Source organism: Salvia splendens, chromosome 1 (genome assembly GCF_004379255.2).
Source record: "Salvia splendens isolate huo1 chromosome 1, SspV2, whole genome shotgun sequence".
Classification (NCBI taxonomy): Eukaryota; Viridiplantae; Streptophyta; class Magnoliopsida; order Lamiales; family Lamiaceae; genus Salvia; species Salvia splendens.
Window position 1 is genome coordinate 14,287,143 of NC_056032.1, and position 26,874 is coordinate 14,314,016.

Sequence of the window (26,874 nt, forward strand, 5' to 3'; positions counted from 1 at the left end):
AGATCATTCATTCATCTTTTTCCAATGTGGGATACAAAACTTTCTTTTGTTTTCTACTTTTCTTTATTTTTTACTACATTTTATTATTCACTAACTTTATCTTTATTTTTGTTATGATTCTTTTTCTAAGACAAATTTATAGATAATAATAGCATCAACTAGAATAGTTTAATTAAATTTGCATGTTGCATGTTGCTAATAATTTGTATATTTGTAGAATGTGAACGTGTTCAAATAACTAGATTTAAATGTAAGTATGTTGCTAATTTTTCTCAATATATTGATTAAAATGTGAAAAAACAACAATTAATATAATTGGTATAATAATGATAAAAATAGATAACTAAAGAATGATTTGTTCAGTGGTATAATATAGTTTATATATTAATATATTAGTAGTAGACTAATAGTATGATTTTGTATAATAGTTGTTATTCTAATAGATGTAGTATAATTTATATAAATAAAACTATTATTTGTGAATATATTCTTGATAGATAGGAATAAACAATTATTGAGTAATATGATTTGTATATAGATAAATAATTATTCATATTATAGTTATCACTAGATTAATACAATTTGTATAATAATTATTCTCTTAATGTGTATAATGGTATTTATTAGTTAACATACACCTAAACTTATACACAAACAAATCGATAATGATAAAGAATTAAAGAATAATACTTTATGTAATTATATTTGTTGTTAAATTGTAATAATAGAAGATAGTTAAGATATAAACTAATATAAACAAAGATGATGGAGATGTATCATGTAGTTATAAATAAAGAGTTTTATCCCACATTGAAAGAAAGAGCAACACATCCAAGAACATGTAGCTATAAATGAGAATCATCCAATACACTATCTTTCAACCCAAAGGCTCAAGTCCAACATTAAGTGTAAATTGTAACTTATAAGTTGTGACTTGTGACTTGTAGTCTCGTTGAAATAAACACTAAAATGAGCAAAAAAAAATTTTGAACTGCCGAACCGGCCCGGAACCGGCGGTTTCGGCAAAAAACTGGTGGTTTTTTGAACCGGAACCGGAACTGCTGGGACCCCTGGCGGGCCGGTTCCGGTTCATGGAAATGGTGAACCGTGAACCGCCGGTTCCGAACCGGAACAGACGGTTTTTGAACCGTGTGCACACCTAATCCCACTAATGATATCATATTCAGTGTAAAGTGAAATATAGTTACCATTTATTTAGTTATAGTAAAAATAATTAATATTAACTTGAAAATATAATATGTTAAAATTATACACCATACTTTTGACTATATCAACCTCAATTATCAATTTATATTCTAGTATAATAAAGTGAAACTAAATTACTTATTAGATACTCCCTCATTTCCTTAGATTTTTTAACATTTTTTCATTTTTGTCCGTCCCATTAAATTTGTCACATTTAACTTTTTAACATTTTTGGTAGTGAACCCAATATTCCACTGGTTTATCTCAACTCGTATTTTATTATAAAATTAATATATAAAAGTAGGATTCACTTTCCACTACCTTTTCTAACCCAATTTCCATTATATTTCTTAAAACTTGTGTCCAATCAAAGTGTGACAAAATTTAAGGGATGGAGGGAGTATAATAAACTCATTATAATAAGTATAATACCCAATAACATAGGGTCACTGGACTACAAACTACATCTTTCTTACAGACTCAATGAGCAATCGGTGTGGGGTTTATAGACTAAATGAATTTTCTTCCCTAATAGGCTAATCTTTTGTATTGAATTCTCCTTTTTGGTCTGTACACTTTCCTACAAATTAGTACAAACTAAAATATGGACCATTAGATTTCAAGATTTGATGTCAAATAATGTCAACAACACAATGTTGATTGGTTTGCAATTGATTTATAATCCCAACAATATAAAACAAAATTTAAGTATAAAAATAAAAATATAGTACGAAAAGATGAAAATGATATATAGATTAAAGCACAAACGTTGAAGAATTGAATCTGAAGTCCAACAAAACATGTAGAAAAGAAAACATGATGCTACATCTGTTACAGCTCCTGCCTCCATGCATTTCGTAGCATCATATATGAATTTATTGAAGAAGAAAATACTAGTCCAGAAATATAATCGAAAAGGGAAAAGATAATAGGGAAGCAAATGATATCCGTGAATCACTCACTCTACATCATAATCTCAACAGAAACTCCCCTCCGATTTTGCGGCTTCTGATACATCCCGTACACATAGGAACAGAATCCCCAAACACACAGCACCGTCGCCACCGCCTTCACTCCTCCGAATTCGTCTCCGTAAACCACCACCCCGCTGCCGACATTGAGCGCCAGCAACGCCGTCATGCATATCCCGCTGGTGAGCGACGTCGTCAGGAAAACCATCCCGGCCGTCCCCAAGAACGACATCTGCCACGTCACCGCGCACCCGGCGATGGTCATCCAGTACGCCGCCTCCCCGAGGTCGAAGATCGCCGCGCCCTCGTTCTCCAGATCGGAGAAGCCGTCATCCGCCGCCATCCCCACGCTGGCGAAGGCCGTCGCCGCCATCCCCACCAGCAGCTGCATCTCCACCACCATCGCATAGCTCCGCACCTCGCGGTAGATCACCTCCATCACCGGCAGGTATACGGCGAACGAGATCCCCGCCGCTAGGGTTGAGAAGAACCCGATCAGATACTGCCGGTGCGTCAGCCCCGCAGGGCGGTCGCTGCTGGCGCTCAGCGCCAGCAGCACCGAGCTCAGCGTGAGGAGAATCACGCAATTGAGGTTCTTAAACGTGATCTTATTCTTCGCGATGACAGCGGAGAGGATCAGATTGAATGCCAGCTGCGACGAGAGGAGCAGCGATGAGGTGGAGACCGGGAGGTAGGAGGTTCCCCACGAGAAGAGGAGGTTGGAAACGCCAATGAAAACCCCCACGAGGAGGGACAGAATCGTCAATTTTGTGGTGAAGCCAGAAAAGGGGCGGCGAGGGGTGAGATGGAATAGGTGGTGGGGGAGGAAGACGGGAAGGGAGAGGAGGGGGAAGCCCGCGGATTGGACCCACGTGGAGACCCAGCGGCTGGAGCCCTTGTGGATGAAGTAGAATTTGGTGAGAAGGGTTGCGCCGATGGAGCCCGCAATCAAAACGGCGAAATTGATGGTGAGGAGGAGAGTGAAGTTGTTGGTTGATTCATTAGGGTTTGCTTCAACGGAGTTGGTTTCGGGATCCATTGTTATGGTTTTGTCGTCATGGCTGGCGGTGGAGGGGCGTGGCGGCGCCGGTGGGGATGAAGGGGAGGATATGCCGGCCATGGAGGTTAATTAATTTGTGAGGATTTAAGAGAGTATTGGTTATACTTATATAGTAGTATTTATATTGGTACAAAATCTTTCTTTCGAGTGTAATCATTATTATAGTTTACTTGTTTTTATAAATGAGATACATGAATTTATGACTCTGTTGTCTGCCAAGTCATGTAAACCGAAGAAGCACGTTCTTTCCTAATCAGACAAACTTAACTTTTCTTAATCAGACAAACTAAACTTTTCTTTTTGCAATTTTGTAACTGAATGTAATTATTATCTTTATACTTTATGAATGTGAATTATAATCAGTCCTACAATTTTCGAGATATGATATTGAGATATGAAATCACATAAACAAGGATGATATCGTCTGTGATTCCTATTCATACAAAATTAAAAGAGATAAAAAGTAGGTTTAATTTGGTCAATGTTCATGAGAAGATCATGAACAAAACTGAAATAGCTGTAAAAATAAGTTGGTTTAAGTGCACGAGAAGTGTTCAAAGTAAAAAAAGTTAAGTTGAATTACATTTAATGCAAAAGTTTAATATTGTTAAATGATATGTGCTTCAGATTAGATGTCGTTTTAAGCTTATACTTAGATGTATAATTTACATTTTTAATGTGTTTTTGTGCATGAAAAGTGGGGCAACTAGCCAATAGAAGTTCTAAGGCAAAGAAAAGCGGGAATGATGCAAAAGGAGGAATTTCAAAGCATTTGGCGGCTACATGACTCAGCCGAATGTATCGTGCGGCGACACTAGACGATAAGATTATAGTTTTTGGACATTTAATGTTAATATCAATAGTTGAACCGTCACAAGCTTTCGAGCTGAAAGCATCGTGCGCCGATACTAGACGATAAGATTTTAGTTTTTGGACATTTAATGTTAATGTCAATAGTTGAACTGTCATAAGCTTTCGAGCTGAAAGTATCGTGCGGCGACACTAGATGATAAGATTTTAGTTTTTGGGCATTTAATGTTAATGTCAATAGTGGCAACTCAATAGACAAAAAGGTTATTTTGGGAGGAAAATTGTTGGAAACATATGACTGAAGTTGCAAACTATCGTAGTTTCTGCTTTTATATGTATTAGTTTTAATAATTATGAATACAATAAGTAAGTAGAATGTTGGGTCCACATAACTAAAATAGTAAAAATAAATTGAGACATTTAAGTGTTGAATAATTGCTTCACGTTTGAGTGACACATTCTATCATGATCTATTGGCTTGCTACATAATCGTGAGAGGAGGTTGGCGAGCTAGAAGGGCTTAGTTGACGTTACAATTAGCTTCCCTTAAAACGACACTGTTAATTGAGAGCGAGAACATAAGAAGTCTTAGGAGCTTTTAGGAGTTAATAATCTAGGATTGACGCCCACAGTGTCTATAATCTACTTTGTGCCTCATGGACAATATAAAAGTGACTCGTTCTAGTGAAGTATGAACTGTGCTAGGGTGTTGTAGTTGGAATTTGTATAACCATAACTGTGAAAGCACATCCCTTGAATTCCCTTATCTCAACTGTTTTCTCTCTGTGATTTATCTTCATTCATATTTTCTTTGCTTTTACAAGTTTTTATATTCAAAAATCCAAAAATTTCTTGTTTTTCCAAATAGTAGAAGACGCTTAGTAGAAGGTAGCCAGTCTGTGTTTGTTTTTCTTGTGTTCGATATTCGGTACTGACCTTTAGCTATACTATCTCTACCTTGTATACTTGTAAGTAGTTGTAGTGCTAGAAAATAGTGCATCAGCCACTTACTAAAAGAGTAAAACTAAAATGACATACTTATTGGGGTCCAACCAAATAAGAAAATATGCGACGTCTATTTGGGAACAGACAATAATTTGACATTTATTTGTTGCATGCATAACAAAGGCCAGGCAAGGAGTTATTCAAGAGGTTTTTTCGTCAATATAACATGACAAATCTTCAAGTATAAGTGCTACTAGTGATATTATTTTATATGAAATATTTTCTTATTAGTCCATCCATAAGTATGAACTTTCTAATTTTAGAATATTTAAAGAACATAGTACCCATATTGTAACACCCCACTTTTCGAACCCTAAGACGATTGTATTTATTACTTTGATTGCCGCAATTAAATGACGAATTGTTATGTGTTTGCTTTGATGACCTAATTTTGATTTGACCGAGTCAAATCCATTGATTTTATGACGTGGCTTTAATTATTTGTCGCAGAATGAAATATATATATATATATATAGCCGTGAATAATATTTTATTTTGGGGAGTGAGGTTTAAATGAGATCATCAATAATTACCTTACCCATTTATTTGGAATTTTTCGACCACTATTAATGGTTGGAGAGGAATTCTATTTTTCTTAGATTTAATTATTTGTTTTGGGATAATTATCCAAATCCAAAGCCTAATTATCTTATTTCTTCATGATAAAAATCGACCCCTATTATTGTTCTAAGGGAGATTTCGAATTCTCCCAATTTTTGGGAGGAGGAACTTATTCATTATTTATTTTGATCACTTATTTATTTATTTTGATCACTTATTTATTTCTTTCCATGATTTAATTGGAATATCCTAGCAAATCTTACCTTACCTTATTTTATTAAAGATTTGGAGATTTTTCCTTGTGGGAGGAACCAAATCACACGCCTACTTCCTATTGATTTGGGGGGATTTTATTAATTTTTCTGCTCCGTATTATTTTATTCTACTCCGTGAAATATCATATACAATCAAAGGCTAATTAATTAGCCATAATTTCTTTCCTTGTGGGAGGAACCAAATCACACGCCTACTTCCTATTGATTTGGGGGGATTTTATTTTTCTGCTCCGTGTTATTTTATTCTACTCCGTGAAATATCATATAAAATCAAAGGCTAATTAATTAGCCATAATTTCGAAAATCCTCCCCTTATTTGTCCCCATGGTTCACGCCAATTCCTTCCCCAAATCTCCTTCAAATATCTCTTAATTAATTCTCCATATCTTCTTGCAATTAATTGGAGATTTCATTTTAACTCTATAAATAAAACAAAACCTAACCCTAGCCCCCACCAAAAAAAAATCGCCCCTCCCTTGAAGTACACGCCCATTCCCCCTTCTCCACTCCTCTCACACTTGTTCATCTACTCTACTCAAGATCCCTCCTTTTGGCCAAAAGTTTGTTGAAGAATCAAGAGTTACATTCGTTCCTACCGTTTGTTTCGTCCAAAGAAGGTAAAATCAAACCTCCATTCTTCATTCCTCTCCATCTAAACATTCCTTGACTCCCTCATGCATGTAGAGAGTGTAGGAAATTCAAATCTAAGGGTTTAACCGGTGGGAATTGGTGGGAATTTGTGTTTGTATGCGTGTATGCGTCTTGAACGTAATTGTATGATGAATTTAAATGAATCTTTGGTGAATGACGTGTGATGTTATGAAAGCATGAGGGTGATGACTCTTTTAAGCATGTTTGTGTGTTCAAAACATGAGAAGATTGTGTTTGAATGAATAGGGATAAAACCCTAATTCGGATTTAAAAGCATGAAAAAAAAAACTGTGAGTTCGGACAGTAGGTTCCGACACGTATTTTACCGACCAAACGAACTCCGTTTCGATCGATTCTTTTTCCTGAGTAAATTTCATGATGTCTTCTGTGTTGTGTGTGAATTTAAACCCTTTTGGATAAAAGATGAATTTGTGGTGAATTTTTGAAGTTGACTGCGCAATTCTGCCAGAAAATGTTTTCTCGACCAGTAGGCTACGTTTTCTATTTGACCGACCAAAAAGGGGTATTTTGATATGAAATTTAAACTGAAAGTTATTTAATGAGTCTACTGTATTGTGGTAAAGTTTTAGCCCCAACGGGAGTCGGGTGAAATTTTAATGATTTTTATAAAATGGTTGCGCAGTGCTGCCAGATTTCTATCTTTACAAAAACAACTATATTGTTATGTTATAAGTGATATACATGATATATATATGTGATGAAGTGATGTGATATGCGAAGAGGTATGCTATGATGTGATTTCCATATGTTGATGGGGAAAAGGGAACCGTCGGGGACATGCATAATATTAAGTCAATGTTTGTAACTAATTGGTAATACACATCATCTAAAGGTGATAACGCGTGCGCAAAGTGTGATAACAAAGGAAAAGCAGTACTTGAGAGTCTAAACGGTCGAGGTGGGCTCTCTTTTAAATAAGGACTATGTCCTAATGTTTTATCGATGAAAATAACTAAGATTATCATGCCGTGATTTGTTTTAACGTGCCTATCTGATGTGGCTTTTGCCACTGTTATATAAATCGAATTCGGGTCCTCGTAGGGCCACAAACCCTACTTGGATTAGTGTACACCTATGGTAGACCGTGTGCTAGCGTACGGGCTGGCCGGTCTAGTGACCTGGTTTGCGGCCGCATTCCTTGTCATGTATTGGCAGATATGGTTAACGTCTATGGGAAAATGACTGCGCAGTCGCTATTTTGATCAATGGAAAATATTTTGGGTGTCTCGGGCCTTTCTAAAGTAAAACCCCGATGGTTACTTACGTATGGCATGATAACATATACTCCTATTTGAAAATGTTTTCGGCATGAGCCACTGAGTATTTTCATAAGTACTCAGCCCTGCATGTGTTTTCTCTATGTGCAGGTTGAGCGGCGACGAGCGGTTGGTGGTGTTGAACATAATTAATAAAATACTATTGCTGTTCTGAAACTCCGAGTGTCATTGTGTCTTCACACATGACTTCACTCTTCTCTTGGATGCTTCCGCTGTGATATTTTCCTTATATTTTTATTTAACTATGAAACTGTTTGCTGGGATGTTTGAAAACTTATTATCTTTTGAATAATGTCAAACCTTTAGTCTTTTTATTTATTAAACATGAATACCCTTGGTCGTTTTATTTATTAAACTTAAGTTCTTGGTCAAACTTTTAAACCCTAGTCTTCTATGTCTGTTCATTAAGTCATTTTAATCACGATCGCCCGCTTTTATTAACCCTAAAGGGCGGTCGTGACACATATGCATCGTTTTATTTACAACTTATACCATTACACTACACTACACTACTAATGATGTAGAGTCCACTCTCCACTAACACCACTCACACTACCCTTTATCCATATATCTCTTACTTTACCAATTACATATTAAACATCCCGAATATTCATACTTTCAGGGACCGGTGGCATATTTAAATCAATCACCTTAATTATTTTTCTCAACTTTATGCATCAAATTAATGCAGATATTCTCGCTTATACAACTTATGTAATATCGTTTGTCGACACGTGGTTATCGGTCATTGTAAACAAAATACTCAATCATAGAGAATTTCAAAGCATTTTGCGGCTACATGTCTCGAGCTTCACCATAGTGTCCAACTGTCACAAGCTGCCCGAGCTGAAAGTATCCTACAATGATACTAGACAATAAGAACGTACTTTTTTGGAATTCCATAATGTGGCCGGCCATAAAGAATTAATTTAGTCCATTTATATGTATAAAAAAATTAAAATTATTGATATAAACTTATATGTGTGAATGGACTTGTGAGTTGATACTTATCTTTGAATTCCATTACGTAAAACACATTAATATCACGAATTACTGTATACGTTGAGCAACAATCAAGAAATGACAGTAGTAATAAGTTGAGCAAAAACTACGACAGAGCAACACTAACATATTGAGCAACATATAATGAAGATGATATAAAAGTAAAATCAAGTAGTATTAAACCAAAAATTTGAAAAAAAATCAATTTTTTTTGTTATTTTATTAATTTATGGCTGGCCATAATGTGACCGCATATCATTATTCTACTTTTTATACTAGTTTTCTAGGAGTAACAATTATGAGGAGAATGAGTAAGCAAGTAGGGTGCACTTAATAAAAATAGAAAAAGTAAAAGAAGCGTTTAGTAGGGTGCGATTGAATAAGGAAATTTGCAAAATGTATTGGGGACCAAAGTACAAGAATTTGACAGTTAAATTTTTCCATGCATAACAAAGGCCGGACCGGAGATTGTTCACTCATAAAGAGGTGTTCTCGCCAATATAATAAAACACTTCAAGCCTAAGTGTTCTCATCAACAAATATGAAGCCCAACAAGGAATTCAATGCAATTAAAATTAACCCCTACAAAGTTGTGACTTGTGAGTTTGAGTACCAACATTTCCAATATATTATAGGTGCAGTGCAGGTCATGAAATATTATTAACATTTGGTAGTAGTATTCAATTGGTAGTAATTCATTTGTAGTATAGTACATATCAATATATTATAGGTGCAGTGCAGGTCATGAAATATTATTAACATTTGGTAGTAGTATTCAATTGGTAGTAATTCATTTGTAGTATAGTACATATCAATATATTTTAATTTCTATATCCAATTGTCGAAGGTTTAGTTAGGGTTTTAGTAGATTTAGAAATTACCTTCAAATTTTAACAACGCATCTTGTCTCGCATCATTGTTAGAAGTCATAATTTTCGTATTTCTCAAATCTTCCGTCAGAATAGCTGGGTTCAAATCTTTACGCCACCGTCAACCGCCGCCGCCGGAGCTGCTTGAATCGTCTTCCAAGTTGATGAATTCATCTCCCTTGTCGACGAAGTATGTGCTGTAGGTTACTTTATTCTCACCTGTTATCGCTATAGAAATTAAATTTTGGGCGTTTTGATTTTTCCCGAATCAATTCATCAATGGCAAGAGCTGCGGCCAAACGCCTCTTTTCTCTCTATTCCTGCAAGACTAGAAATTTGTTTGCGGCGAGGAATTTATTCCATCATTTCCGTCCTGCCCTAGCTCGTAGAACTTCCGCGTTACAAATTCCTAGCCATGGACAATTTCCGCAGCGCGAGCTCATTCTGTTTACGAAATTTGACGTTTTCCCCTATTTTCGTGGACATTGCATTTGCTCCTTGTCGGAAAATGAAAATCTTACCATCGATTCAACTGCAATTGTTGCAAATAAAGCGGAAGCGAATGATCTTGATGAAGAAGAATTGATATTTGAGTCTGAAAATGAATGTACGGGGCTGGAGGAAAAAAGATCGAATTTTGTAGAGATATCGCTTAAGGATCCATTAGACATATATAAAGAGCTTAAAGGTGCCCCAGGTTCTAAGATGCAGTCTCGCAGTGATTGGGATACCGTGAACGAGATTTTTAGGTGTTTTTGTCAGTCTGGTTGGGCCTCGAACCAGGCTCTAGCTGTTTATATTGGTGCCTCATTTTTCCCCCTTTCTGGGAGAAAGTTTGCCGCTTTTTTCAAGAAGAAATGTAGCAATGATTTAGTTAAGTACTTGGTATCAGTCGGCCCTGGTGATCAAGCTGATAAGTTTTTGTTCCCAATCTTTGTGGAATATTGCATGGAAGAGTTTCCTGATGAAATTAAGAGGTTTAGGGAAATGGTGGAGTCTGCGGACATGACTCAACCGCACACTTGGTTCCCATTTGCTAGGGCAATGAAGCGGAAGATTGTTTATCACTGTGGTCCTACTAACAGTGGCAAAACATATAATGCACTGCAAAGGTTTATGGAGGCAAAGAGAGGCGTCTATTGCAGTCCTCTTAGGTTATTAGCCATGGAGGTTTTTGATAGGGTGAATGCATCGGGGGTGTATTGCAGTCTAGTCACAGGACAGGAGAAGAAGGAATTTCCTTTCTCGAACCATGTTGCTTGCACTGTTGAGATGGTATCAACAGATGAGCTGTATGAAGTGGCTGTTATTGATGAGATTCAGATGATAGCTGATCCTTACCGGGGTTATGCATGGACTAGAGCATTGCTAGGCCTGAAAGCTGACGAGATCCATTTATGTGGCGATCCAAGTGTTTTGGATGTGATTCGGAAAATTTGTTCAGATACTGGGGATGAACTTGTGGAACAGCGCTATGAGAGATTTAAGCCTCTTGTGGTTGAGGCAAAGACCCTCATAGGAGATTTGAAAAATGTGAAGTCAGGAGACTGTATTGTTGCATTCTCGAGGAGAGAAATATTTGAGGTTAAATTAGCAATTGAGAAACATACAAAACACCGTTGCTGTGTGATCTATGGTGCCTTGCCACCAGAAACTCGTCGCCAACAAGCGTCCCTGTTTAACGAGCAAGATAATGAATATGACATCTTGGTAGCAAGTGATGCTGTGGGCATGGGGTTAAATTTAAATATCCGAAGAGTTGTCTTTTATAACCTCACTAAGTACAATGGTGATAAAATGGTCCCAGTTCCAGCATCACAGGTGAAACAGATCGCTGGAAGAGCTGGTCGGAGAGGCAGTGTGTATCCTGATGGACTGACCACTACCCTTCATCTAGATGATTTGGAGTACTTGGTTGAGTGCTTGAAGAAGCCTTTTGATGTGGTTAAACGAGTCGGCCTTTATCCATTCTTCGAGCAAGTTGAGCTATTTGCAGCACAACTTCCTGATCTTAAATTTCCCAAGCTCCTTGAGAAATTTAGTGAGAACTGCCGCCTTGATGGGTCTTATTTTCTGGCTCAGAATCTGCACATAAGGAAAATAGCTAATATGTTGGAGAGGATTCAGGGGTTATCACTGGAAGACCGATTCCACTTTTGCTTTGCCCCAGTGAATATCAGGGATCCTAAAGCAATGTTCCATCTGATGAAGTTTGCTCATTCATACGCTCAGGAGCTTCCGGTCAATATAGCTATGGGTATGCCCAAATGTGCTGCTCGTAATGATGCAGAGCTTTTGGACCTTGAGACTAGGCACCAAGTGGTGTCAATGTATTTGTGGTTGTCTAATCACTTTGAAGAGGAACAATTTCCATATGTTAAGAAGGCTGAATCAATGGCTACAGATATCGCTGAGTTGTTGGGTGAGTCGCTTCTCAGGGCATGCTGGAAACCAGAATCAAGAGGTGCACCAAAATCAAAGCCACAAGAGAAGCAAGATGGGAATGCACAAACATTGAAGGCATTAGAGAAGGAAGATGGTTATCAAAGGCCAATGTCAATCATCAAATTACGTGAACAGTAAGTCGTTCAAATTGTTTGCTGTAATGTGTTGCCAATCTAGTCAAGCATTAAGTTATGTGAAAAGTAATTTACTTGAATTGTTATGGTATGATGTATTAGTCAATTCTATATGTGTAAATGCCTAGGCGATCAAGATGGAGCTCTTATTTAAAATATAACTCAAATGTGCTTAATTTTTCATTCCCATAGGTTCATCTCAAAGGTTTTAGTCCTGGGTTAAATATTCAGTACTTGAGTTCACCTAGGATATGGAAATACATACTGATGGCATGGATTTGGCACTTGGCGTTTCTTTATTTGTTTAGATGCATTCTGATTGATATGCTAAACCATTTCGGCAAGCAGATTCTCAGCTCATCTTTTTTTTCCTGCACATATATAGGGATGGGAAATCTCAAACTATACAGAAACCGGAGAAAGTGACAGCATAAATCCCGGCTATGAGGTAATGTAACTCTCTTGTATCACACATATATTCTGAATTTCTGATTAAGATTGTCTTGTGCAGCTCCCAGTAGTGAGTAGATACTTACTACATATGTTCAGATCACTTTTGGGGAATAATTGTAGCTCGAGTAGAAACTGTTTTTTGCATGTTTAAGTATGATGCCAAGAGAACCTAAATTTTGATAGTTATGTGTTCTTGTCTTATGAAGTTGCTGCAGTTTGAGTTTCTTCTGTGCTTTCTTCTACGTGTTCTTGTCTTATGAAGTTGCTGCAGTTTGAGTCAGTCTAAATTCCAAATGTAGGTTAATATACCCCTCGGAAATGAGGTAGAGTTCACTTACTGCACTTATTAATCCTTTGAAAGTAAAGATGCTTCCATGATTGGAGCCATAGCACATTATTAACACTTGTGTCTATTCTGAATTTCTTATGTCTTTCGGCTCAGACCATCTAACACTGAAATCTTAACGATATAGTATATCAGGACTTCACAGAAATATCTGCGTTCCCTCATCTGAATCTACATTCGTTTGCTGTGTATTTATATTCCAGATCATGTTAGCCTTCGCTGCTAGGAACTGTAAATTTGGAATGCAAGGTCGGAACTGCAGTGAAGTGAATACAACAGATTTATCAGTGCTGTGATTGATGAGATTAATAGCAGCACTCATGTCCCCCTCCATGCTACGAGTTCTGTTCTTATTTATCAGTTGCACCACAAATTTCAAGGACAAAAGTTCAAGTTTGGAAGACAAACTCAGGTAGTCATCGCTCTCAAGTTCAATGTGTAAAAAGAAAGGGATGTGAGTGACTAGAATTGTTTAATTTTTTAGTTATCTTCTCCTTTACTTTATGGGGTGAATCTTTTCTTAATTTAGGGGAAATTTTGGTGAACTAAAAGAGTATTATTTTTGTGATCTGAGTAGCGAAGCATGTAGCAAAAAATAGCATAGGAATTACCTAAATATTTTGTACTCAAGTTTCATATTTGACCTAGGTTGTATCCTTTAAATTGGAGGTTTGACACTTGATAGATTGTAGTTTGGCAGCCATATATTTGGAATAAATGCGTATAAATTTTTAAACTTTACTAATGTATAGTATTAATATTTTAACCGGCGCAATTACTAATGCATTCTACCAACTGCTGTCTAAATCGAATGAAGCATTTAAAATTTATAATGATAAAAACTCAAATTCCTACTGTTAATGATTTTTGATGATTCTTGTAAGTATATATTTATCCAAAACGACGTACGTTAATTATTTCTGGTATGCTTTAACATATAATTTCCGTAGGATGATTTTGAAGAGATTTGTTGGATAGGTTACCAAAAATTCCTTGTTGACTTAGTTGCAGAACTAATTGCCTCAACCGTTTATTAACAACCAAACCAAACCAAACGCTGAATAAATGCTTTTTTTTTTCAAATCAAACAATTATGCGTGATAGTGACACGCTAATGGATATTAATTAAGTTTGCCAGCAGATGGATGCTTTTTGAGCATACGCATACGCATACGCATATTACGCATACGCATACACATACACATACACATACACATACATTAAAGTAAACAAAAAATTTGGGCAGAGAGAGAGCAGCGATGGGGAGGAAGAGGAGCGCGCCGCTGAACAAGCTGTTTGCGTTGGTGCGGCGGCAGTCCACCAAGGTGAAGACTTTTGTGGCCACGGTGTCGATACTGGCGGCGCTGGTGGCGCTCAGGTTCCTCCTCCACCACCACAACCATTTCTTCGTGGCCTCCGAATCCATCCATTTTGCCGGGATTTTCACTACTATAAAATCTTGCTCAGGTACATCCATCTCTCACCTCTTCATTTTTCCCTTTAAGCCAAAATCAGAATTTTGAGCTGAATAAACCATACATCTTCATTTTCAGACATATGATTTAATTACTAATTTTACATTATTTCCCATTTTTTTTTATAATTTCATGATTTTAAGACATGATGTATAATAATATCTACTTTTTCATTATTTTCCTTTTTCATTATTTAAAATTAAAATCTTTTTACTCTTTAGGTATTTGAGGATAAAGATTTACGGTAAAAAAAATATATTTAAAAATAATCAAAGAAATATAAAATGAATTCAATTGATCATTCTACTATAATTATGAAAATCATTTAAATATTATATTATTAAATATTTGAATGATTTTTATTTCAACTAATTTGAGAACTTCAAATAAAGAAATCTCTTATTTTGTTGTAGGCCTTTCTCTGAAGACACAAGAACTCACACTGCCATGTTCTTGGCTGCAAGATTATGTTGCAGTTTCTTCATGGAGGGCAACATTCACACTTTTCTCGATTTCATTACGCTCGTGGCAACGCTGTGGGTCGTATACATGATGAGGTTCAAGCTGAAGTCAACGTACATTGCAGACTTGGACAATATGCCCTTGTATTATGTGGTAAATCAAACTTGTTTGCTATTCACCATTTCTCTTGGATTTGAGCTACATTTGTTATTGTTTTGCTTAACTGCTCTGTTTCGAACGTGGAGATCCTTGCAACGCAGTAAGATGTTTCCTCACTTTTGTAGGCCGTGCCTTCTGCAATTCTAGCCCTGTTCATCCATCCTTACACGCACCATGCTCATGCTGGCCGGATGCTGTGGGCATTCTCTGTCTACGTGGAGTCCATCTGCGTATTGCCACAGCTTCGGATGATTCAGAACACCAAGGTAGGTCAACCTACTACGCAGATTGCTATCTATAAAACTGCTGTCTAACTCCGGTTCAATTCCATCTCAGATGATCGAGCCATTCACAGCCAATTACGTATTTGCACTCGGTGTTGCAAAATTTCTAGGATGTGCTCATTGGATCATCAAGGTGAGCATGTGAATTTTGAGTTTTCGGGCTCTGCCAGTCCTTTATATCGCTTGAATTTTGCAGGTATATGATTCGTCTGGGGCATACTTGTTCCTGGTTGGAGCTAGCTACGCGTGGCTTCCCGTGGTTCTGCTAACAGAAGTTGTACAGACATTCATCTTAGCCGATTACTACATCAAGAGGTAATACTCCGAGCTCTTGGCCTCTTCTACATCTTTGTAACCCGATTTCTCAAATCTTAACCGGACTCGCTCGTTTATGCAGTATGATGAATGGCCAACTCCTTGTCAGCCTGTCGTTCCGTCTAATAATTTTCAGGCCCAGGGAACGTTTTCAGTAGACATCATGTTTGTGGATATAAATATGTTAATGCATGAAAGGGATGGATATTATGTACTATTTCCTTGTGTCTAATCTTGGATTTATAAATTGCATTATCCTGTCTAATTTGAGGGTTCCCATCATAAAATGTTTGGAGTGTTTTATTCATCAATGGCACTACAAATACTTAAAGGTGTGTTTGGGAATATGGAATTGAAGCAATGGAATTGGAACCGAGTGATGATCGATCAAGTGTTGAGAATATTGAACAATAACGAGAAGATGAGTATTTGGAGGAATGAACTTGAATCTTATTGAGAGAATGTAAAACTTGTTATGCACGAGTGTTGAATACTACAATTATGATTTACACTCTATTTATACTAGCTAAGAGTGAGTATGACTTCAGTCAAGAATCGGTTACAACAAGAAACAACAATTAAAGAAAGCCAACGGCTAGTAGCCGTTGCCAACCGCTTTTTGAATCTGATGCATCTTGATCAGACGTGATGAAGTCCATAGCTCCTTCTCGTGTACTTGCACGCTTTATTGTCTACCATCTTCAACAATCTCCACCTTAGACAATTAAGCAATGCATCAAAAATCTGTTGCAACCACATTCACTAGTCTGCAACAATATTGAAACTTGTCTTTGCTTAGAGGCTTTGTGAGCATATCAGCCGGATTGTGTGCTGTGTTTATCTTCAACACCTTTACTCTCCCACTCTCTACCCCTTCTCTGATAAAGTGCAGCCTTACATCTATATGTTTGCTGCGTTCATGAAATGTTTGGTGTTTAGCAAGGCATAGCGCTCCATTATTATCACAATACACAGAAACCGTTTCTTGCTTCACACCAAATTCACCCACAAGTCCAAGCAACCATTTTGCTTCTTTTACTGCTGAAGTCAATGACATGTACTCAGCTTCTGTCGTCGATAGAGCAACCACACTTTGCAGAGACGACTTCCAACAAATTGCTGAACCGAACAAAGTGAAAATATACCCAGTTTGCGACCTCCTTGTATCAACATTGGCCGCATAGTCTGAATCGCAGTAGCCTACTAGAGGCTCCCTTTCAACTCCACCTACTCCATCAAACACTATCCCCAGCTTGTCTGCTCCTACCAGATATCTTAGTGTCCATTTAAGTGCACTCCAATGTTGTCTGCCGAAGTCAGCCATATATCGGCTAGTTGTGCTTATGGCTTGAGCTATATCCGGCATGGTACATATCATAAGATACATAAAGTTTCCCACAACGTTAGAGTATGGAACTAGCTTCATTTCAGCCCTTTCTCCATCTGTACTAGCCTTCTGATTTTTTGTTAACTTGAAGTGCATTGCCATTGGCGTTGCTGTGCTCCTCATATTCTGTAACCTGAACTTTTTCAGCACCTTACGGATGTAGTCCGTCTGAAATTACCACAATTTCTTTTCCCGTTTATTTCTCACTATATCCATGCCCAAAATCCTGCTTGCATAACCAAGGTCTTTCATTTCGAAGCTAGCCTTGAGTTGTTTCAACTTCCTTATTTCTTCCATATCAGGGCCTGAGATGAGCATATCATCAACATACAATAGAAGATAGATAGGGGACTTGTTCTTCTGCCTTTTAACAAACACACAACTGTCATATAAAGATCTTTTAAACCCCAGATTCATCAAGCTTCCTCCAAATTTCAGATACCACTGTCTACTTGATTGTTTCAAGCCGTAGATGCTCTTTTTGAGCATACACACCTTATCTTCAGAACCAGGCACCTCAAATCCCTGTGGCTGAGACATATATATGGTTTCATCAAGGTCTCCATTCAGAAAGACTGTTTTGACATCAAGTTACTCAACTTCCCAGCCTCTCTGAGCTGCAACAACAAGTAATATTCTGATGGAATGGTGCTTCACCACAGGGGAATAAACTTCATTAAAATCCACTCCCTCCACCTGGTTGAAGCCCTTTGCAACTAACCTTGCCTTAAACCTGACTGTCTGTGTATTTGCAGCCTCCAATTTCTTCTTGAAAACCCACTTACACCCTACAACCTTTCTGTCCTCAGCCTTTTCCACCAAGATCCAGGTCTTGTTGTTGATGAGAGATTCTATTTCCTCTCTCATTGCTTCATGCCATTGCTCCTTCTCTGGCCCATTCACTGCCTCTGAGTAAGTAGCAGGCTCTGAAGCTTCCAACTCCTCTGCAACTTGCAGGGCATAATAGAGCATTTCATAATCATCAAATCTTGCTGGTGGCCTGACATTCCTCCTTGGTCTATCTCTTGCTATCTGATGTTGATGAGGACTTTCTTGCTGATCCATCAAGATTTCATTCTCATCATCTTGATTCCCCTGCACTTCATCTGTATTTTCAGCATCAACATTGAACCTTGAACTCTGCACATTTTCTGCCTGAGATTAATTTCAGACAGCATTACTCTTACCAGCCTTGTTCTCCAATAAAGGCATTGAGTCTTCAATAAAGACAACGTCCCTGCTGACTATCACCTTCTTATTTCGAGGTTCTATGCACCACAATTGATATCCCTTAACACCCTTTTGATAGCCAAGCATAATACATTGCAGTGCTCTAGCTTGAAGTTCTCCTTGCCTTAGGTGTGCGAAGGCCTTGCAACCAAATGGCTTGAGCCTTGAATAATCTGGGGTTGTGATACACTATTTATTAGCACTAAAAATACCCGCAAGTTTACAGGGTAGAACTAGTATAGCTAAAGGTCAGTACCGGGATATCGAACACAGGGATAAGATTGCAACTGACTATCATATACTAAGTGTCATATACTATCTAGAGACACGGAGTTTTGGGTTTTGATTTTATAAACTAGACATAAATATAAACAAATATAAAAACAAAATAATACATAGCATGCTAAAGAAAGTAGAGTTTTAGGATCCAACTACTACGACCTAGTGATGATTAATCTCACAGAACATTTACCTTTATGTGTCTCCAGGATTATTAGGAAAGTCGCGATTTTCAGATAAGCCATCTCTCAAGTGCACCTATCCAGTAGATTAGACTCTAACTATCAAAGTCTACTTCCAATAGATTAGATTCTAACTCCTTAAGTTCCTAACACTCAAGCCCTCACAAAGGGTCCCCTCTCTCGAGTGCAGATAAACCTATGTGTTGTACTCGTTCCTTTTACCACGTAAAACTAGCTATCTCTCGATTAATCTAGTTAAACGAACATAGTTCTCAAGTTGGCTAGACAAAAGAATAATAAAAGCACAAGAACAAGCAAAACAATCACAAGAGCTAGGAAAAGGTTCAATTCAATAAAATGTTCATAATAGTTTTCGCCAAAAAATCTACAAATGATGTTTAACTACTCATAGACAAGTAGTAAAATCAATAATAAAAGTACTAGACATGAAAGAAATTGATAAAACCCAAGGTTGAATCTTCAATCTTCAGTCTTTTCTTGCTTGGATCTGCAGAGCTCCGCTCCAATGGAAGATGGATGAATTATGTGTGGAAGATGGAATGGAAGAATGTGTAGAGGCGGAAGGATTGGAGGCTCTGAGATGGAGATTATGAATTAGGTTTAGGAGTATTTATAGGCTAGAAAAAGGATTAGTCTTGGTTATTTTTGTGCCCTACAAGAAATGAGAGAGATTTGGTTTCACAATTTAATAATTTATTCTCTTTCTTGAATTTCCGCTCAAATTTCCGTCAGCTTTGACTGCATTGCGCAATGTTCATAGAATTATAATAACTTTCTCTACAGAGCTCCGATTGAGACGTTTAAGGTATCCACGCGAAGCTCTTTCGAAGACGAAGAGAATGAAATGTAGTAAGCACTGATTGGACTTAAAACCTGCTAGAAGAATGGGCTCGAACAGAGGCTGCTACACCTTGGCCTTTTTGCATCTTTTTTCTATCTTTTATCAACAAACACATTCACAATACCAAATGTATAATATATGCAATTTAAGAACATAATTAGCATGATTGACAATTAAAACTAGTCAAATCTAGCCCTTAAAAACATGCAAAATCCGTATTTGTCAGGTTGATCCATACCATTTCTCATCTGGTATACCACCCTTTAATGCAGAAGATGGACTCTTATTCAAACAATAAGCCACTGTGCTCACTGCTTCGGCCCAAAATTCCTTTCCAGCTCCTGATGAGGATAAAAGACATCTGACTCTTTCCAACAAAGTTCGGTTCATTCTCTCCCCCATTTTGTTGGGGGTTGCTTGGAACAGTCCTGTGCCTCTTTATCCTCTTGGCTTTACAGAAATCATCAAAGTCTCTAGATAGGTATTCAAGACCATTGTCTGTCCTCAAGACCTTAGGTGGCATTCCCTTCTGATTCTCTATTTCAACACACCAATTCTTGAAGGTTAGGAAAGCCTCAGACTTCTCTTTGAGTATATAGACCCATACCTTTCTAGAAAAATCATATATAATACTCATATAGTATCTTCCCCCACCTAGGCTTCTGACTTGGGATGGCCTCCACAGATCCGAATGAATGTAGTCTAAAGGTGAAGTTGATGAATGAATACCTGTAGGAAAGGATTGTTTCTTAGCCTTCCCCAATAAGCAGTCTTCACATCTGCTCATTTTCTGCACGTTCTCAGCTGCGATGAGTTCTTTCTGGACCAAGGCCTTCAAAGTGCCTTCAGCTGGATGAGCCAGCCTGAGATGCCAAAGATTTATATCAGGATTTGTAGATAGGTTTGCATCACCAATAATAGCAGTAGCCTTCAAATAATACATGCTTCCACCCCTCTGAGCCACCATTTTCACATCCAGCCCTTTGCAGATCTTCCTAACCCCATTCTCAGATATAAAGGAGTAGCCCTTCCTCTCAAGGGTCCCCAATGAGATGAGATTTCTCTGTACCTCTGGTATATATCTTACCCCAGAAAGAATTCTGATCACTCCATCAGCCAACTTCAATTTTACATTGCCAATCCCCTTTATGCTACAGGAATTATTGTTGTCCAGCAAAACTGATCCCCCACTTTGAACAAGATCATGGAACCATTCAAGATGCGGGAAAATGTGAAAAGAACACCCTGAGTCCATGATCCAAGACCCTTTCTGAATTCTATCCACAACATTCATCACCTCTGCAGTTTCATCTCCATCACTGCTAACAAGGTTCGAGTGAGGTTTATTTTCAGATGCAAGCTTCTTCTTCCATCCAAAGCAATCCTTTTTTAGATGTCCAGGCTTCTTGCACCAGTGGTAGGTTCTGGTTTCTCTCACACCAGGAACTCCAGGCTTGAACTCCTCAGCCTTTTTCTTGCCTTTGTTTTTGTTCCATTTCTTGATATTAAGGGACTCAGGTTGTTGATCTTGAACCTTGAGACTCCCTTTCTGCAGCTCCTTTGCCATCAGAGCCGAATACACCTCACTATATGTGATAGACTTATCCCTTCCATAGAGAATAGCATCCCTCAACTGATCATACGAGTTGGGGAGTGCATTCAAGACCAAGATCACCTTGTCTTCGTCTGAGATCTTGACATCCACAGCCTCAAGATCGTCCACACTCTTGCAAAAATCCTCAAGTTGCTCCACGATGGATTTATCTTCAGAAAATGCATATGGATAAAGCCTTCTCTTCATATAAAGACGGTTGGCTAGGCTCTTGGCCATGTAAACTTCATCTATCCGCTTCAAAATACCAGACGCAGTAGTCTCACCCTGAACCTCGCGTAAGACCTTATCTCCAAGGCACAAAATCACTGCACTGTGAGCCTTCATCTGCATCTCCTCCATCTTTGCGCGAGCCTTATCATCTAGCACTGGTGCCTTCCCCTTCTCAACAGATTCATCCGGTGTAAGGACCGCAGCCAAACCCTGCTGCACTAACACTGCCTTCATTTTCATCTTCCAAAGGCCGTAGTCATTTCTTCCAGAAAATTTCTCCACATCCAACCTAGCCGCCATCTCAAAAAAGCTTGATCGATCAGAACGCGTAGCTTCCCACAGACGGCGCCAATTTGTTAAAGTTCGAACCGAGTGATGATCGATCAAGTGTTGAGAATATTGAACAATAACGAGAAGATGAGTATTTGGAAGAATGAACTTGAATCTTATTGAGAGAATGTAAAACTTGTTATGCACGAGTGTTGAATACTACAATTATGATTTACACTCTATTTATACTAGCTAAGAGTGAGTATGACTTTACTCAAGAATCGGTTACAACAAGAAACAACAATTAAAGAAAGCCAATGGCTAGTAGCCGTTGCCAACCGCTTTTTGAATCTGATGCATCTTGATCAGACGTGATTAAGTCCATAGCTCCTTCTCGTGTACTTGCATGCTTTATTGTCTACCATCTTCAACATCACACTATACACACACTACACAAAATACACACGCTACATACACTATACACAAACTACACACATTACACACAAAATACATACATTACACACAAAATACACACTCACAAATTTTACACAAAATACACATGCTACATACACTATACCCAAAATATACTCACTATTCACAAACCAAAATTTCAAATTTGGTTCAGTTTAAACTTTTGGAAAATGTCAGTTTTTTTATTAAGTTCGGAAAAAAAATTCTAAAACTAAAAAAAATCTAAAAATCGGATGCTTGAAATGTATAAAATGTGTGTAAAGTCTGAAGTGTGTGAAATTTGTGTAGTGTGTGCAGTGTGTGAAATGTGTGTAGTGTATGAAATTTGTGCAATGTGTGTAGTGTGTGAAATTTAAGTAATGTGTGTAGTGTGTGAAATATGTGAAGTGTGTGAAATTTGTGTAGTGTGTGTAGTGTGTAGTGTGCATAGTGTGTGAAACGTGTGTAGGGTGTGTCGTGTGTATAGTGTGTGTGAACCATGTATAGTATTTGTATTTTGTGTGAAGTGTGTGTGAGTGTGTATTTTATGTATAGTGTGTGCACAAACTATTTAAATTCAATTTCATATCAATTTCTTCACTTTACCAAACATAGAATTTGGAATTGAAATTTCCAATTCACCATAGAAATAGTTCATATCCATTTATTGTAATATTTTCCTTCTTCTTTTTTACTTTATCATTTATTGTCCCACCATACACTACACAATTTCAACTATTTTTTCTCCTTCTCTCTTACTTTATCAATTGTGCATTAAAACTCTCGTCAACCCAAAATGGCTTATTTCTATGGGACGGAGAGAGTATATTTAATCAGTAATTACTTCATCCATCCCATAACAGATGTCACACTTCTTTTTTGCACTTATTTTAGAAAAATGATAAAAATAGTTTAAGTGGAGATAGAATAAAGTAGGAAAGAGAATAATATAGAAAAGAACATTAAATCCCGCCCATTTCTTGTTGGTTATTTTAGTGTAATTGGATTAACTTGATTGATCAATATTGCTGTAATGAGACATCATACAAGTTTGGAAAGTGCGGAGTGCACGCTTGTTTGAATTCATTATGATTAGACGAGGGTTCGGGGGCAGCGCCCCCGAGTAGCGGGGTCCAAGGCGCAGAGCCCCTGGCTGGGGTCGAGCTGGCTTGGAAATTTTTTATTTCCATTAAAGTTGTCGTATAGAAAATTTTATCCGGAAATATAATTTCTGATAATCGAAGGACTAATTTGCAATTTTCGAAACCCTTTGGAAAAACAGTTAAAATCGATTAAGAAACGAAGAGACGCAACGTTTCGTGAAAAGACACGGCGTTTCGTTTCAGACCTCTTCTTATTTATCATTTTCAGTTCAAAGTGGGGATCGCAGAATCAACATACGAAACTTCTAAACCTGAATTGTATCCGATCAAATATTGGTAGAACCACCAAATTGATTTGATCTGAAAGTGTTTCACGCCTTTCAGGATATCCTATTGTTCATATTTGAGTAAAAATCCATAACATTTCTTTCCCTTCTTCTTGTTCTCTTCTTTCACCTTTTCTTTTCTTACCATTGAGTGGAAATAGAACAGGACATTGAGGGTTTGCACCCACATGTTGCCTCGCACCTCTAAGGTGCGCGTTAATGTGGAGGTCGTGAACTTGTGGTCAAAGATGATGAAGAAGTCGTTTCCCTTGCGTTCGTGGAAGTAGAACATTACGCCGTCTCCACCAACAAAGCGCAGGTCATAGCACAACGACTCGAAGCAATTGCATCTAGGCCTGGTCCACGTATTCTACGACCTGCCCCACCAGTGAAGCGCGGGTCATAGCACAACACATCGAAGTCGCTGCTCTTAGCCTTATTGTCGTAGAATACGTGGAGCAGTAGCAACACTCAGTTGAACAATTGTATCTTCTATCTTCCTTTTGATTAGTGGCTCAACCTCACAAACATATCAATTAAAATTGCAACTATTACAATGCCGTTCGAGATCAAATATAAATAAATCTAATAATTTATTTATTTATTTATTTTTCATTAAATCCTTTAAAGCTTTTGCAAATTATACTAGTACTGTTACATTTCAAATTTAATACTAGTCCTATCTTGACAAATTGATCTTTTAAACCAAATGTTCAAAATATACTACTCCCTCCATCCGCCATTAGGAGTCCTACTCCCCCCGTCCCAACTTAAGTGAGATGTTTCTTTTTTGGCTACAATCAAGTCACTCATCTCTCCTACTTTTTCCTCTTATCTCTCCTACTTTTTCTTTCTTACTTTATTCCATCTTTCTCTTTCTTACTTTTTCATCTCTCTAACTTTATTCTCTCTTTTTCTTTCTTACTTTGTTCTCTTTTTTACTTTATTCTCTCTTTCTCTTTCTTACTATACTCTCTCTTACTTTACTATTAATAATTTAATTCACTAAACACCACTACCTAAATTCATGTGCCAAAATAGAAACGTCTCGCTTAGGCCGGGACGGAGAGAGTATTTTTTAGCAGCACGAGTTTTATAAAATGTGAAGAAAAGTGGATGGAAAAAAGTTAGTGAAATATGAATCTCACTTGTACATATTAATTTTAAATAAAATGTGAATGTAATGCGTTAGTGGAATGTAGGACCCTATTACCATTTATAATAAAAGTGAACCGTGACTCTTATTCACGGACGGACTAAAACGGGACTCCTTTCGCGGACAAAAGGAATAATTGTTAGGTGACAAAACAAATGAATTTGAGATATTTTATTAGTTTTCCTAAATCTTTATATTCCCTTTGTCCCAAGGTGACATTTATTTTGAGTATGAGATTTAAGAAATTGATGTGTTAAAGGTTAAAGATGAGAAAGTAAAGTAAGGTAGGGAATAAAACAAGAGAGATGAAGAGAAAGTAAAGTGTAGTATGTGAGAAGATAAAATTTTTGATAAAAAAGAAAATAACTCAATTATCTTGGACTGGGATGGAAAAAGTATAATGTATAGTTCTCTTTATACATGCATTGGCATAATATAACCTTATATGAGTTATATCTGTTGTGATTATTGCAGTTAATTGCATCATATACAAAAGTAAATAGTGGTAATATTATTTATATAAAATATAAATATACTTTATTTAAATAATACTCCTTCTGTATGTGAAATAATGTTATGTTGTGTTATTTTGGAGTGTCCGCGATTTAAAGTCTCATTTACTTCATTTTAAGTAAATGGATCCCACCGTTCACCTAACTTATTACATTCACATTCAATTATAAAATTAATACTCCCTCAGTCCCACTCTAAGTGAAGCATTTCTAATTTGGCACGAGATTTTTTAAGTGTTATCTTGTGAGTTAAGTGAGGAGAATAAAGTAAGAGAAAAAGAAAAAGTAGAGAGAGTGATTTATTCTATTTTTGTCATTTAAAGTGAGATATTTTAAAATAAAAAATGGTACACTTAAATAGGGATGAAGGGTAAATATAAAAATGAGGATCCATATTCCAGTAACTCATTTCATCTATTTTTTTTAAAAGTAATACAATTTTTTAAATTCGTGCCGAAAATTATATATAGCGGAAGAAGAAAGTAATGGGAATCGGATCCTCTGCTGTACCCCTTGGCACAGCAGGAGCTGCTGTATATTAAACGCAGCTTCCAACAAATGAAACGCAGGTATTTTTTTTCATTCTTTTTATTTCCTTTTCCTTTCTTTTACATATTCATTCCTTTTTTCCTTTTCTTTTATTGCATGTTTTCGTATGAATTTATGGTAGTTGCATAATTTAAGTGAGTTTGATAATGTCTATGTCGGCTATTAATTGAGGCACAAATACCCATATTAAATCTTCATTTGTAATTTAGTTAAATAAAGAAAAACAAAAAAGAACGAATATGTAAAAGAAAGGGAAAGGAAAAGGAAATAAAAAGAATGAAAAAAACATACCTGCGTTAAGGAAAAGGAAATAAAAAGGATGAAAAAAACATACCTGCTTGCGTTTCATATGTTGGAATCTGCATTTAATACACAGCAGCTCCTGCTGTGCCAAGGGGCAAAACAGAGGATCCGATTCCAAAGTAATGCGGTTTGAGAAAAAGGTTCATTGGCGCCAGCAAGAAAAGTCTATATCATAGCTGTGGAGAAGTGATTAGCGGGCCCCATGACACGTATTGGAACTTAATCCGCCACGTTGCCTTCACAACTGACAACGAATGCGACAGCCCAGATACGCATGGGGCATCTAGATTCTTCCATGTGTCCTTGTTCCCAAACCACACGTAAAACGAGGTATGTATGACACGTGTCCTGCAGAGAAAAAATGTTAAATAATAAGAGCATCCATAACAGTAATAGGCTAGCCATAGGCTAGCTACAAACTCCTCATGCCATATCATCAGGACTAAAACTCCTCCTGCCACATCATCAGTACAAGCAACTGGACAAATAATAGGTTAGCAATAGGCTAGCCACAATAAACAAAATTATAAAAAACAAATAATTAACAATCACACAAGATACGGAATTAAATTTACGACACAAACACGGGAAAATTCAATAATAATATTTAAATTAAAAAAGTACATTAATTAAAAAAAATCTAACGACGTGCAGTCCTC

At 37.2% G+C, this 26,874-nt stretch overlaps 2 protein-coding genes and 1 pseudogene across 2 annotated transcripts; 2 read left to right on the plus strand and 1 right to left on the minus strand.

Annotated features, from left to right (window-relative positions):
• Positions 1 to 1,931: 1,931 nt before the first annotated feature.
• LOC121798015 (probable purine permease 4) lies at positions 1,932 to 3,308 on the minus strand. Its single transcript, XM_042196831.1, has one exon. The coding sequence runs from the start codon at positions 3,295 to 3,297 to the stop codon at positions 2,170 to 2,172; it is 1,128 nt and encodes a 375-aa protein (XP_042052765.1). The 5' UTR covers positions 3,298 to 3,308; the 3' UTR covers positions 1,932 to 2,169.
• Positions 3,309 to 9,669: 6,361 nt separating this feature from the next.
• On the plus strand, positions 9,670 to 13,827 carry LOC121743450 (DExH-box ATP-dependent RNA helicase DExH18, mitochondrial-like). The gene is made up of 3 exons (XM_042136757.1): positions 9,670 to 12,287; positions 12,673 to 12,735; positions 13,290 to 13,827. Exons 1-2 carry the CDS (start codon positions 9,988 to 9,990, stop codon positions 12,719 to 12,721), a joined length of 2,349 nt encoding a protein of 782 aa, XP_041992691.1. The 5' UTR covers positions 9,670 to 9,987; the 3' UTR covers positions 12,722 to 12,735; positions 13,290 to 13,827.
• On the plus strand, positions 13,360 to 16,084 carry LOC121743459 (annotated as a pseudogene).
• The last annotated feature ends 10,790 nt before the right edge of the window (positions 16,085 to 26,874 follow it).